We start from the raw sequence: 15412 nt of genomic DNA on the forward strand, positions 1-15412 counted from the left end.
AAGTTGTAAATTTCCAGGGTATTTCGCTAGTTCAACCCACAAATCTCTTAAAATTTAGCCCATAATTTATTTACCTTAACAAAAAAACGTGTGATCTTAATGACGTCACAAGGCCCAGAACCGAGATCGTGCCGCAATGCAAAATCACCGCAAAAAACAAAAAAAAACTTGACGCAGATGTTAATTATTGTGGCGGCACACCTGCCAGTCCCGCGACAAATGGATCTAAGTCAAGTTTTTGAGTTTACTCGGTTGTACAAGTTAGTCACATTATCGATATCCGAAGCCGAATCCAAAGAGGGATTTTACCCGTGTGAATTCCGATGCCATTTCCACTTAACCTTCGCTCAATTCGGTTTAAAAATTGCTTGTAAAAAATGCCTGTATCGAAACGAAACCGAAAACAGCAGAAACTGAAATCTGGCTAGCACGTTCGAGCCAAGTTAACTTAACTTAACTTGAGCGGCGAACTCGACACGAGAGTTGGGCAGTCGCCAAACCAGTTGGCGAGTCAAAAAGCAGCCGAGTATATTTAAATATTATTGTAAATTGTCTTTAAGACCCAACAAAGTTGAAGCAAGTTATCTCGGTGAGTCTTCTGAGGGGATTTCTTCTGCTGGCTTCTGGGCACGAAGCTACGTGCAATTCTGCAGCTGCTCTCTTGGGTTTTCGATACTTCGAGTCTCTGGTACTTTGTTGTCAAGCCAAAGAATCCGCTTTAATTTATTGTAAATTCAATTTGCATTGAGTTGTGAAAACATTTAAGTTATTGATGATGCCTGAAAATGGAAAAATGTCAAGAAAATAAAACAAAAGTCTTAAAACTTAAAAATAAAATAATAAATCCATAAAGAATATCAAGGTCAATTCACAAAAGTTGCTTATCAACTTTATGCTTTTCGTTTTTGGGGTTTCTCACTTTTCATTGCCTAAATGCTTTCATTAAAAATGCATAAAAAAATGAAATATCTAAAACATAAAATATATCAAAGCAGCAAAGCAACGCCCGCTTTATATTTTTCAACGTCACTTCTTCTCTCATATGCAAATTGTGTCAATTGATTTTGCCTTTTGTCCGCGATTATTTCTTTCTTTGTTCGAGCTTTGTTTTATGTTGTGTTAATAGGAAACATAAAAAAGCCAGAAAACCCCTCGGGAGAGGAGTGGCAATTGTTTTTAAGAGGCGTTCACTAAACCCAAAGGCTTTGTTTTGTTTGCATTTGCGAGGTGATTTAAGACTTTGGGTGATTGCCCGGGGATATAAGTTTTGTCAGGGGAAACTTAACTCGAGGTTTATGGGAATTTAAGCAGTTGCATAATCTTGAAAAATCTGATAAGCAGGCCAAAAAATGCAATAAATTGTGTAAATAATTGCCAAAAAAAAGGAGAAGAAAATAGCATAAAATATTTATAAGGTTTTTGAAAAGGGTTGAAATGATTTATAAAATAGAAAATAAGCTTGGGAAGATTTTAATTAGGTGAAATAGTTAACAAAAGTAGCAGAAAATGTTATTTTACAAACTTAAAATTAAAATAAAAATTATACAAAATTATTTATAGGGAAGAAACTAAGCTTGGCAAGCTTTTAATTAAGTAAAATAGTTGTCAAAAGTCACATAAAATGTTATTTTATAAACTAAAAGTGAAATAAAAACTAAAAAAACATCAATTAAGTCTTTATTCAGCAGTTAATGAATATATTTAAATAATTCTTTAAAGCTTATTCAATTATGCACACTTAGAAACTTGATACTCTGAGAGACGATTTATGCATAAAATTCCTGTTTTACAGTTATAGGAAAATAATTAATAATTAATTATTTATTTTTATTGTAATCTTAAATACCAGTAGCTTTCGACTGAGTGATTACCCCTGTCCTTATTCGATCCAATACAACCCACTTGGTTTTGCACTTCCGTCTGGCGTTAATTGAATGCCATATAATGTTGAGCAGAATCGAATGCATAATCCGATGCATTCCTTGCTTTTCGCAAATTGGCTAAACAAATCACCGTTCGGGCCATTAATCAAGCTGTGTAAAGTTGGAGAGGAGGAACTGCCGTGGGATTATAATCACTGTAAAACAAAACAAACAATTCAATCAAGTTTGCTGGCAGTTAACTCTATTTACGTTCTGTCAGCTAAGCTTGGCAAATATTTTTGCAAATTGATTAGAATTCCGCAAAGAGTGCTATGTAGTCAGTAGTGGTAGTTGCTTTTTTTTTTGTATTTTTGTATTCATGGCGCATGCGTTAAAATGTTATTAACCCACATTTGCATAACAATAACAACAACAACAAATTGGTAATTTGTTGTTTGTCTCTTTTGCCATTTCCTGTTTGATTATTAGTACAATTGTTGTTGTTGTTGTTGTTTGCTGAATGTTGCTGTCGTCGTGGTTGGTGTCGCTGACTGCACAATTTTTCAAAACCATTTTCATGCAATTATTTGTTTTCTTTTGTTGCATGCAACTTGCCAATTAGTTAACAATTTTTCACACGCCTTTTTTATAAGCCTCGGATGTAAACATTTAACCTTAATTTTTTTTTAACATTGGTTTTGTGTGGAGTAGCAAGTTTTTTGTTAACATTTTTTCCTGAGAATTTAATCAAATATTTCTTGTGGAATGTGTACAAGTAATTTTATTGATATGTAAATAAATAATTATAATATTTTAATAATTCATTATAATATTTTATTATGATTCAGAGACTTCTACTTAACATATAAAGCTCTCATAATTTTCCTACTTATTCCTATTAAATTACCTTTTCACTTAGTTGAGGTTTTTCTAACAATTTCCCTTCTTTACTTTGCATTTTCACAAGCTCTTTTGTTCATAGGCGCTAAATGGTCTTTGAATAACTAATGTTTAGACTTGTGGCATCTCCAGCCTTTCTTCTTTAGCATGATTATCATCATTTTCATGTTCCTTGGCTTTTATTTATATATTTTCTTATATTTTGTATACTCTTTCCGAGTATTATAATTTCAGTCAGAAGTTGTTTTCTCAGTGAAGCAGTCATTTCCGACCCTATAAACCATATATATTCTTGATCAGCACGAACAGGCGCTTTTTTCTAGCCATGTCCGGAAGAAATTTATTTTTTAGCCATTTTTGCAAAAAAATGTAAGGTGTTACATCATTAAAATTTGCAAAAATGGCCTAAAATTTTGATTTATTAAAATTAAAAATTTTGTATGCAGATTTGATAACCTAGAAAAAACTAGCATAGAAAAGCTTACCGAATGGAATTTAAGGCATTTTTGACAAAGTTATGTTTTGTTTTTTATCTTTGAATTGCTGAAAATTTTTAAAAAAATTATTATGTATTGCTTGTTAGTTTCCTTTTTATTTTTTAATTATTTGTAGCCCCAAGGGAAGACATTTCATCAGATGCCTTGCCTACTTTCAGGCGGCCTCAAGAAAAACGCAATGAAATGGGAGTAAACTTAATGAAAGTTTAGGCTTTAATTGTTTGCTGGCGGTAGCTAACATCTATTTGAAATTAAAAAAAATTAAACTACAGAATATATATTAATTTATAAACTTTTTAAATTACTAAAAAGTCTTATAACTGTACGAAAATAATGATTTTATTAAAATAAATAAAGAAATTGATGTTTTAAAAAGCTGAAAAGGCTCACAAATAAATAGTGAAGTTAATAATGACATTATTTTTATGCTAAGTAAACCATAAATAATTAAATAACTGAAACTAAATACAAAATTATGGTTTTTATATCAACATGTTGCTGGTGCTTATGGCAACATGTTGCGTAGCTGTTGCTACCACTAACAATTTCATATTTTATTAGCTACCGGCTTAGCCACACTTACACACACTCACACAACCTGCTCTCAGGTGTGCAGACAACACATTATATCTCTCTCTCTCGCTCTCGCTCCCTCTGGTTGATTTTCCAACCTGTTGCTTCATCTTCTTCGCCGCAGCGAAGAAGAAACAACAAAAGAAACTCAACTTTTTGGTCGGTTTTGTTTCTTTTGCGGCTTTTTCCTTTTTTTTATTTTCCACACACACTTTTGCTATTATACAAGTGAGTTTTTCGTGCTTTTTTTGTTCTCCGCAACAGCAAAACAGCAAAAGTTCAAAAGTTTTGTTTCGTTTCATTGATGTAATTGTCGTAATGGCTGTGACTGTGACTGTGTGTTGCATTTGCTGGAACTTTTCCGTTAACATTCAGCCAAAGAAATCAGTTTACAGTTGAGGGCGCATCGCTTGGTAAATACAAAAAAAAAAAAAACAAAAAATCATAGTTGCAGCTTCACAAGCTTGAAGAAATAAACGGAGAAGAAGAGGCACCCCTAGGCACTCAAAATCTGCACCTTGATCGGATATCTATATATGGGAGAGTGTGTGTGGCTAAGCACAGTGAGAAAAATTTTAATTAAATAGGCTTTTAATAAAGAAAACATAATATTTTTTTAAATATTATTTAATTATTTATGTATTATTTTTTATATTAAATGCTTTGCTTACTTAGAAATGTATTACATTTTTATTATTATATTATTCGAAAATATCGAAAACTAAACATTTTTAAATTCCAAAAATATGTTAATAAAATATCGGTATTACCGATAAATAACACTTCTAATTTTCTAATTATATTGCTTCGATACATCACACAGAATATCGATTAAAGATCGTTTTATACATCAACTTTCGCATTAAATATATACTATTTATATTATGTCTCTTACCTATAACTAGACCCATTTAGAAATTTTATCGGAAGAGTCTGCGGCTTATCAAAAGTTTTCTAAATAAATTTAATAATATAATTATAATATTTCCCTATAATTTATTCACTGTGCTTGTTTATGTTGCTCAAGTTGCCGTCGTTTCGCTTGGCGGCTTCTGCTTTTATCGAGCCTGCTGCCTCTGCTGCTGCTGCCTGCTCTCCATTCTCTTGGCTCGCTGCTCCACTCTCCACTCGCCAAGTCTCCGCTCTTCAGTGCTACAATTAAGTTTTACTTTATGCTTATGGCCTCCGTGTTGCTGTTGCTTTTGTTGTTTGTCTCAACTCAGGTTGCTGCTGCTGAAAAAAAATGTTCAGTTGCCATTTCAGTTTCAGTTGGCTTTTAAACATTTACTGAAACAGTTGGCGTCGCGCACAAAATCTGCTTTATTTCTTAACTCGATGAAGAATGAAATTAATGAATTTAACTTAAATACTAGTGGTTTTACTTGTGTCTAAAAAATAAAATTAAAATCATAATATAACTTATGCCCAAAATATTAAAAAATAATATAGACAAGTCTTGTCTATGGAAAATGTTTTCAAGATGGCGTCACCACCTGCCATTGCGTGAAAGCAGCAAAAGAGAAGAAGACAGACACTAGATATTGCAAAATATAAATAAAAAGTGGAAAACTACTGGCAATAAAATAATAATAATTATAGTCTTGAGCACAGGAAGCTTTGATTTTTTGTTGTTGTTTTGTTGCATTCGCTTGAGGGCCGCGCTTTTAACGGTAACAGCCGCTCAGCATCACGCTGAATGGGGAACGCTTAAAGGTCAACAGCAAGCAAGCAACTACAACTACAACTTCAACTATAAAGATAAATTAAAAAAAAAAAACAGCAACAACCACCTTAACAACTGCAACAAATTGCAAAAAGGAAGCAACCGAGAAACCAGTTTGCGCCAACAAACTGAAAACTGTAGTTCAAAGAATTGCAAAAAAGCAGCAACAAGCAAAAGCAACTATTTATAAATAAAATAAAATAAAACGAAAAAGCGATTTATGTGAAAGTGAATTGACACAATTACCGCCAGAGAGTGTGGAGTCTTCGCCGAGAGTCTTCACCAAAGCAGAAGACAGTCGCTGGAAGCAACACTATGATGCTTTTATCGGCACTGAAGCTGGGTAATAATCTGATTCTTGTCTTTCCTTAAAACTCAAAAGACTGGTTGTTATTTCTTAAATAACTCTTAGGCTATAAATATATGTTTTAATGGGTTTTGAGGGGGAAAATGTATTTAAATGACTTCTGTATTATAAATTTTGTCTGTGGAAGATGTACATAGATGGGTGTAGATTTTGTATTTGTGTTGTTGTGATGAATCAGAATTTGCTAATGGACATTTTTAGCATGCTTTGGTTTTTATAAAGTATTTTGAGTTTTAAAGTATAACAAAGGTGGTTTTTTTGGGATTAGGATTTGTTTACAAAAGGATCAGCGCCTAGCAGTTAAAGTCTCTTCCGAAAAGCAAGATAATACGCAAGCAAGTATGTTTCAAAAGCAAAAGCAGCTTGTGTGTATCGATTTTGTCTTTGTATCTTCGAAACTTTAAAATGTAATACATAAATATTTAATAAATAATAAGTAAAAATATATATCTTTATATAATAAACAAGAAATCTACCTTTATGCTTAGTTACCAACAACATTCCTTAATAATTTCCATTTGTCTTGGGACCCTGATCTTGTTTGTAACACTTGTGGGCGTTTACTGTTTAGCCTTAGAGTCGTTTTTGAGTCATCGCCCAAGCGTTTTCGATTAGTTTCACCTGTTTGGCATTAAAAAGAGTTGAGAACAAAGCGGCAAACACGTGTTTGAAAGTCTTGGCAGCTTTTGATTTCCACAAAGCACATACAACACACCAACTCAACTCGAGGTTGAGCCCAGCTGCAATAACAATAGTCTTTTGCATTAACAGCAATAACAAGAATTGCAATTTGCATAACAAATTGTTGTTATTGTTGTAGTTTCAGGCAGATGAGAGGGGAAAACGGCGTCTAAAAAAAGGGGTTAAAACGGAGCAGAGAGACAAAAGCAGCGCAATTACACAATTAGCCATAAATACCTGTACCTGGCTTGGCTTGGTGGTAATGACAAAATGTATTGCAAAATGTGGGCTTGGAAACAACGCACCTGTTGGTATAACTTTAGCTTACTTTACTATCTCCTCTCGCCATTTATGATTAATTTAATGGGGAGAAAGAGAGCTTTCATGTTGCGAAAAAAAATGCATAAAATGAGAAATGTGCACTTCCGTTTGGAAAATGATTTAAAAAATGTAAGAAGAAAATAATGGGGAATTTTGAATACACTTACTAAGGGTTTTCTATATTTGTAATAATATCTTAGTTATATATTTATAATCATATTTTTTGGTAAACAAATAAGGAAAAATGTAAGGTGCTTAAAAATGAAATTATCTTTCAAAGCCTAAAGTCAAAGTCAAAGCCAGGCATAAAATACAAGCAACTTGAGGAAGTTATACATCAAAGATGGCAATTTTCTTGTTGTTGCTATTATAAGTATATACGTGCCGGGAAAATGCTTCAAGTGCTTTTCATTTGCATGGAAAATGGCCAAACAAAAGCTTGAACACGGCCTTAACAACCGGCAAGTGCGCGAATGCTGCGTTTCGCTGGGAAAGAAAAGGAAAACTTTCTATTTTAGTTTCAATCTGCTGGCATCAAATGCAGGCAGGGGCACCAGAGTACTCTTTGTACTCGGACTCTTGTACTCTCGATGCCTTCGAGGCTTTTGTCAACGTTTGCCGGCACGTCTGGCTCGTGAGCTTGGCAAAGGAGGCGTGCCGTAGAGATACTAGTACAAGTTTTCACATGAAAAATGTTAGATATTGATGAGGGGGAAAATAAAGAAAATTGGCTTATCAATTGAGAGGGGCTGCCTATAGCAGGGCAATCTGGCCATAATATTTTGTATCAATTTGTGTATAAAAATAGCTTGGCGTAGCGACTTGGGAAATCACCAATGTCTCAGCCTTAGGCAGTCACTTTCGCTTGGCGATTAACCTTCACTTTTTTGTTTTTTTCCTATGGATGTTTTTATTTTTGTTTTAAGCAGACGAAGCTTGCTTGCCTCCGATTCTCGAGCGGAGGCGCCTACCTCAAGCACTTCTCCGGCGCCTCACCGCTCAACCAAAAAATCCACTTTGCATTTTGGAAGGCACAAAAATACAGAAAAAAAAATCCGAAAATCAACGAAAATGTGTATCAGCCGCCGATGTTGACTCACTTGCTTTGCTGAGGGGCTATTGCATAAGAGACGCCCACTCAAGTGCCGAAACTCGACTGGCATTTAAGTTTCATTTATTTATCTTTATTTACGAGTATTTTTTCTTTAATTGGGGTTACACTTTGGAGTTCACTTTGCCAGCTAACGTTATTATTTTTATTATTATTGTTATTATTTGACTTGAAAACCCCCAAGATGAAATCGCTTTAAACCGAGCAAAGTCCGTCTCATCAAAAAGAGCTTTCCAATGTCCGATTTCCGACGATGTCTTTGATTTATCTGCGAATTGTGGGCGACTAGGTGCCTTGAACCATTGAAAATCTTGTCAATGTTCAGTGTCAGCGGCAGCGGCAGCGCTTGGCCAGTTGTCTAATTAATTATTACCTTGACAAGAATCGCAAGCCACCAAAAAAACACAAAGTAGACATCTAAAGTGGGTAACATAAGGCGATTTTGCGATATCTGTCGATGGCTAATTAATTGGACAGCCCTGGGGCTTGAAAAATGTTTAAATAAAATTGGTTTTTGTGTGTTTAAAAGATTTAAAATTAAACTAAGATGTTTGTTTTACATAAACAGCAAGGGAAAACTAAATCAGCTTGTAAATAGTTATAAATATTTTAAGAAATTAACTAAATAAAAAAGATTTTTTTTACATTGTTTTTACGAGTGACATCAATTTTTGAATAATTTTTTTAAATTATAGAAATTATCTTAGCAGAAATCTTTGGCTTAGTTAATTTTTATAAATTAAAAATATTATTTATAAATCGCTTTCACTAGTAAAAACAATATAAAGCATACGATTTGCATGTTAAAAAGCTAATTCTTCGAATTTGATGTTTAAAATAACTGAAATCTTAATAAAATATAAAGTTTCCTGCAGTTCCTAGTCATTTTCCCAGCACCAAACAAAAGACTTAGGCAACAAACTTGAATAGTTTTTCAAGATTCAGATTTTAAACCAAACACTTGGGCGTCGAACTTGAATTCTTTCATTATTTAAGTTTATTTAAAGCCTTTTTAAACCACAAAGTTGTAATTTAGTAACTAATTACTAATTACACTTCTTTTTTTGTACCTTTTTCCAGGCAACGGCAGTTCTCCAGCCCAGAATTCAACGCGCAGCATCAGCCCCAACAGCTCGACGACCAACAGCCAGTTCAGCCTGCAGCACAACAGCTCGGGCAGTCTCGGCGGCGGTATAGTAGTGGGCAGCGGAGTGGGAGTGGGAGGCGGCGGAAGCCTTGGCCTAGGCGGCGGCGGCGTTGGAGGTGGAGGAGGTGGTGGCGGCAGTTGCACGCCCACATCGCTGCAGCCTCAGGTGAGTGATCAAAATTAATTAAACCATGGCTTGAATTTAATAAACTTTCCCAAAATAAACGAAAAACATGATGTAGTCCTCGCTGACAACTTTCAAGCAGTCGCCAACTTTATTGAACGGCAACGGAACTCTATTGGATGCCAATATGCCGGGCGGTATACCCACACCAGGAACCCCCAATTCCAAAGCCAAGGTGGGCTGTTGTCTACTTTATTTATTAATTTTAAATATATTTTTAAATTTATTTATTATCTATTAAATTTTTTAGGATAATTCACACTTTGTGAAATTGGTGGTGGCCCTGTATCCATTCAAGGCCATTGAAGGCGGCGATTTATCGCTGGAAAAGGTAAGTTTTTAATTATTTATATATTTTTTTATTTTATTTATTTTATATTGTTTTTCTTTTTTAAACAGAATGCCGAATACGAGGTAATCGATGACTCCCAGGAGCACTGGTGGAAGGTCAAAGATGGCCTAGGTAATGTCGGCTATATACCCAGCAACTATGTCAAGCCCAAGGCGCTGCTGGGTCTCGAGCGTTACGAGTGAGTAAAACGTGTTAATTTTCCTTTAAGGGTTTTATAATAGTGAAAATTAAGTATGCATATTTGTTAACCTAAGAAAAAACTAACACAGAAAAGTTTTTCGATTTAAATTTGATGATTTTTTGGTTTAGTTAAGATAGATTTTCCAACTTTGATTCTTCACTTTTAAAATTCAAATATATGTATTTTCGGTTTTCTTAAAGGTTTTTATTATTTTAGTAAGTGAAGCAATCATTTCCGACCCTATAAACCATATATATTCTTGATCAGCATTAAAAGGCGCTTCTTTCTAGCTTTGTTCGGAAGAAATTTATATTTTAGCCATTTTTGCAAAAAAATGTAAGGGGTTACATCATTAAAATTTGCAAACATGGCCTAAAATTTTGATTTTTTTAAATTTTAAAATTTGGATGCAGTTTTGTTAACCTGGAAAAAACTAGCACAGAAAAGCTTTCCGAATGGAATTTGATGATTTTTTGGCTTACTTATGATTGATTTTTGATACGATACCATGATCCTATGACAAATTGCAAGGGTATACAAATTTTGGGTTTCTCTAGATAGTTTTCTTTCTTATTTAAGGTATATTTTAACTATATATATATATATATATTAATTTATTTTTTTTATTTATTTCCCAATTCTAGATGGTATGTGGGCGACATGTCGCGCCAGAGAGCCGAATCCCTGCTCAAGCAGGGCGACAAGGAGGGCTGCTTTGTGGTGCGCAAGTCATCGACCAAGGGTCTCTACACACTATCGCTGCATACCAAAGTGTAAGTATGGGAAAAAACCCCATTTAAAATATATAATTATATTATTTATTGTTCCCTTATCCTCTCCCACAGTCCACAATCGCACGTCAAGCACTATCACATCAAGCAGAATGCCCGCTGCGAGTACTATTTGAGCGAGAAGCATTGCTGTGAAACCATACCCGATCTGATCAACTATCATCGCCACAACTCTGGCGGCCTGGCCTGTCGCCTCAAATCCTCGCCCTGCGATCGCCCGGTGCCCCCAACGGCTGGGTTGTCCCACGACAAATGGGAGATCCATCCCATGGAACTGATGCTGATGGAGGAGCTCGGCTCGGGTCAGTTTGGTGTGGTGAGGCGCGGCAAGTGGCGCGGCTCAATCGATACGGCCGTCAAGATGATGAAGGAGGGCACCATGTCCGAGGATGATTTCATCGAGGAGGCCAAGGTGATGACCAAGCTGCAGCATCCGAATCTGGTGCAGCTGTATGGCGTGTGCTCCAAGCATCGACCCATTTACATTGTCACCGAGTACATGAAGCATGGCTCCTTGCTGAACTACTTGCGGCGGCATGAGAAGACACTCATAGGAAATATGGGCTTGCTCCTGGACATGTGCATCCAGGTGAGCAAGGGCATGACCTATCTGGAGCGTCACAACTATATACATCGCGATCTGGCGGCCCGCAATTGTCTGGTGGGTTCCGAGAATGTTGTAAAAGTGGCAGACTTTGGCCTGGCGCGATATGTTCTTGATGATCAGTACACCAGCTCGGGCGGGACCAAGTTTCCCATCAAGTGGGCACCGCCGGAAGTACTCAATTACACGAGGTTCTCCTCCAAGAGTGATGTTTGGGCTTATGGTGAGTGTTTGCTTTATTTTAAGTTATTTGAAATGTTAATTAATTAATTTTTTATATTTAAAAAGGCGTCCTCATGTGGGAGATCTTCACCTGTGGCAAGATGCCCTATGGCCGCCTAAAGAACACCGAGGTGGTGGAGCGTGTGCAGCGCGGTATTATTCTAGAGAAACCAAAGTCGTGTGCCAAGGAGATTTATGATGTGAGTTTTATTTTCTTAAATTTATTTCTTTAATTTATATTTTATTTATATATTTTTCTTGATATTCCCCTTTAGGTCATGAAGTTGTGCTGGTCACATGGACCCGAGGAGCGTCCTGCTTTCCGTGTGCTCATGGACCAGCTGGCTCTAGTGGCCCAGACGCTGACCGACTAAGAAGATTACACAGATATATATATAAAATATAAATATATATATAGATTTATGCCTACTTGGATTATTTGATAGAGAGCCAGCGATTTAATGATATCATTATGTTTATATAAATGCGTTAATACTACAGACAGTCACATACATATATATATAGCAACTACTATATATATAGAGAGAGAGTAAATCGAGGAGATATATAGTGTAAACTGTAGTTAATAGGCCAATTTTTGATACATTTCACATGATTACGATATGATATAATATGATATGAATATGATATGAATATGATATGAATATGACATGATATATGATATTTAAATGTGCTTTTTAAAAAAAACATAGCGATAGCCACTGTGCTCTAAGTAAAAATTATGAAACAAGAAACAAGAAAACTGATTAAGCATTAAAAAAAAAAACCTAAAAAGTAAGCCTCAAACTGATAAAAAGTATAAAGATAAATGAAGGATAAAGTATAAAAGATAATGATGATAAAAAGAAACATCAAAACACATTTTTAGACTTAGTTTTGTATATGTGTGTGCTTAGTTTAAGTTTTGTGATTTATTGTTTAATTCTTGGCGCGATTTTGTAACTGTATTTAAATTCTTGAAGCGAATATATATATTATGGATATTCCAAACGCGACATTTATAATACCATATTATGCTTTATATATTTTTAAACTGAATTCTTGAGTTTTTTTTTAATGATTTAACGATCTATTACGATATATATATAAATTTATATATATTTATATATTTTACTGTATTTTTATGAAAAGTTTTACTTAATTAATTTTATCATTTCTTGATTAAGCGAAAAACCCAAGAGAAAAAACCGAAAACAACCAGAAAAATCAACAATAAAATGTACTTTGTGAACATTGATTTTATGTTGGGCCCCCTTTTTATTATTATTTTTTAGGAAGACTGCGGTTTCAAGGAAAAGTAATGTTTGCGAGCCAAAAGTTTAGACCAGCAGCAGCCGAAGAACAGAACCAATAAACAGAAGCAACTCACATAGACTTATTAGCCAGACTAAAACCCAAAATCAAACTGAGAACAGCAACAGCAAACCCAAAACCGATAGCCAGCATTTTGTACAACCTTTTTGATACAGCTTTTTGATACGGAAAAACCAAACTATATACACAGACAAACTGGAGTTTGTATACGTTTATATGCGATATATATATGAACACTATATATATGTGGTTAGCTCTTAAGTAGGCTTACGATCAATGCTGACGATGATGATGATTCCTCTCTCTATCTATCTATGATCCACTTGCAATCTACGAGTTACACTACTAAACATACATATAATAATACGCGGCTTAGTTGACTTCTAGCAAACTATATATATTATATATATAACATAAAACATACAGCATACGAAAAGCAAGCCCAGAAAAAACCAAAATCATCAACGTGATATCGCTAATAAAAATGAAACGAAAAATAATGGTGCGCGTTTTGTGAATAGTTGGGGTTTTTTGGGGTTTCTGGTTATTTAAGTTAAATAAATTCATATATTAAATATATATACTATTTTTGGTTATAATATTTAAATATATTAAAATATTTTATAATTATTAAAAAGGTGTAAAGACTGCAACTGTCTTCAAAGTGGCCGTGAAATGTGGTTTTACTATATTCATATCACAGCCAGCTTTGAGGAGCGTTGCAGTTTTTGTGGCAACAATGAGTTATTTTAGGGGATTTTTAAATATAATAAATATCATGTAAAATGTTTACTATAGCGAGATATTTAAGAGGATTCTAAAATATAATAAAAATCAAATAATTTGTTTACTTTGTGTCTGGATTCTCAGTGTTTTTGTTTATTTTTAAGCCTCTTAAATTGTTTAACTTGCAACTTGGGCCCAAAACTATGCAACCTTATTGTTTATAATTCGAGAAAAATAAATGTTTTTTGGTTAACTGGAATTTGGAGCTATGAAATATTTTATTTAATTTACATTGCCTACTATTAGGATTAATTTTATAAAATAATAAAGAGAATATTATAAATAAACTATGGACAAAAGCCTGGTATATCAGAAGCTTTGAAGTTACCTTTGATTTCAGGAGAGAACCATGGAATTGCTCATCAGAATACAAAGCAACATTCACTCCAGAAAAATACAATTACCATTTATTATTATTAATAAAGGAACTATAATAAATAAACTGAAGTTTATTATTTATAATAACGAAACTGTAACAAATAAAAAGCAGTCTTAAAAATAGCTCAACAATTTTGTATTTATTTTTATTTTGATAATTATATTTAAAACCAAACGACAGCTTATATTTCTTACATTATTGAATACTCATAATTTCTATTTTAAAGAATTATTCCTCTCCTCGATTAACTCTGTTAAATTCACATAAAACTAAAACCCAGTTTGTTGAGCAAAACAAAAAGAATTGATCATGCTCCATTAGGCACGTGTGTGGGTGAAGGCTGTCTGTGGTGCACCACATATGTATGACTGGGGATTCGGAGGCAGAGACAGAGATCAGCGGAGGAGCAGGCAGCAGCTGGCGGAGATATATACATAGCTCTGCCAGAGGCAAGACCGCGATCTCGCATTACATAACCACAAAAACAAGCGGCATTTGTTTGTACCATAAATAGGCCTTCCCGATGAGCGGAGAGCAAGCCCCAATCGAATTACCGATAGTCAATGAGCCATTAAGATACAATTCGCAGTCGTGGGCAGCAGGCTTCCGGGGGCAATGTCTATGTAAGGCGACCTTCCCCTAGATCGGACTTTCTCGAAGCATGTAAAATAAGCCAAAAAAAAGTAGAATTAAATGCACATCAAGATGAGGGATTATATATAAAGAAAGAATTATTTTGAAATGGAAATTGAAATTGCAGGTTGTTTGCCATTTAATTTTACTGAGATGGATTTTGTTTGATTATATATTCTAATTTCTTACTTAGATGGGAAATTTAATTACAATTAAATATTTAGATTTAGATTTAGATTTAATATATTTTGAAAACCCTACAAAAATGGTTCTTTTATTAAATTTTTAATATTTTTTAACTGTAATAAAGTTTTTTAAATATTTATTTCTACTTTCTACCAAAGGATAGTTGCAATTTTAATATAAATTTTAGCTTTACATAGTTTTTCAAATTTTAAAATAATTTTATTTACAATTCGCTATTAAAATTTTATTCCAATTTTAATTTAAATTCCACCTTTTTACATTTTTACAATTTAAATTGAAATTTTGTATTCCAATTCCAATACCCATTCCAACATTACAATTCCCCAATAGTCACTTTTTAACATAGCTCACCCCTGTTAGGCTCCCCACCGGCTGTTAACGCCAACGCAAAAGCTTACGTTACGTCTTTGCCTCGGTACGTAGCCGAAAATGAAACGAAAAAGCGAGCGCCAGCGACTTTGGCCCGGCAGTTTCTGTACGACAGCCCTCGAGTGCGGTTCAAGCTCCTCCAGTCACCTAGCTAATATCACCTGCAATCTAACGCGGCGGCAAAACA

General features: G+C 34.4%; 1 protein-coding gene across 3 annotated transcripts in view; it reads left to right on the top strand.

Annotated features, from left to right (window-relative positions):
- Positions 1 to 12774, top strand: part of Btk (tyrosine-protein kinase Btk29A) — a 49097-nt gene extending 36323 nt beyond the window's left edge. For 2 of the 3 annotated variants that reach the window (XM_017173965.3, XM_017173966.3), the window contains 8 exons: positions 9116 to 9348; positions 9425 to 9541; positions 9617 to 9697; positions 9766 to 9896; positions 10544 to 10672; positions 10745 to 11517; positions 11583 to 11716; positions 11792 to 12774. In XM_017173965.3, the coding sequence (XP_017029454.1) occupies positions 9116 to 9348; positions 9425 to 9541; positions 9617 to 9697; positions 9766 to 9896; positions 10544 to 10672; positions 10745 to 11517; positions 11583 to 11716; positions 11792 to 11890 (1697 nt within the window). In that variant the 3' untranslated portion in view covers positions 11891 to 12774. Of the gene's footprint in view, positions 1 to 5121; positions 5899 to 9115; positions 9349 to 9424; positions 9542 to 9616; positions 9698 to 9765; positions 9897 to 10543; positions 10673 to 10744; positions 11518 to 11582; positions 11717 to 11791 lie in introns of those variants that run through there. The other variant, XM_070283203.1, reaches the window with a different exon arrangement.
- Positions 12775 to 15412: the final 2638 nt, after the last annotated feature.

Source organism: Drosophila kikkawai, chromosome 2L, assembly GCF_030179895.1.
Source record: "Drosophila kikkawai strain 14028-0561.14 chromosome 2L, DkikHiC1v2, whole genome shotgun sequence".
Taxonomy (NCBI): Eukaryota; Metazoa; Arthropoda; class Insecta; order Diptera; family Drosophilidae; genus Drosophila; species Drosophila kikkawai.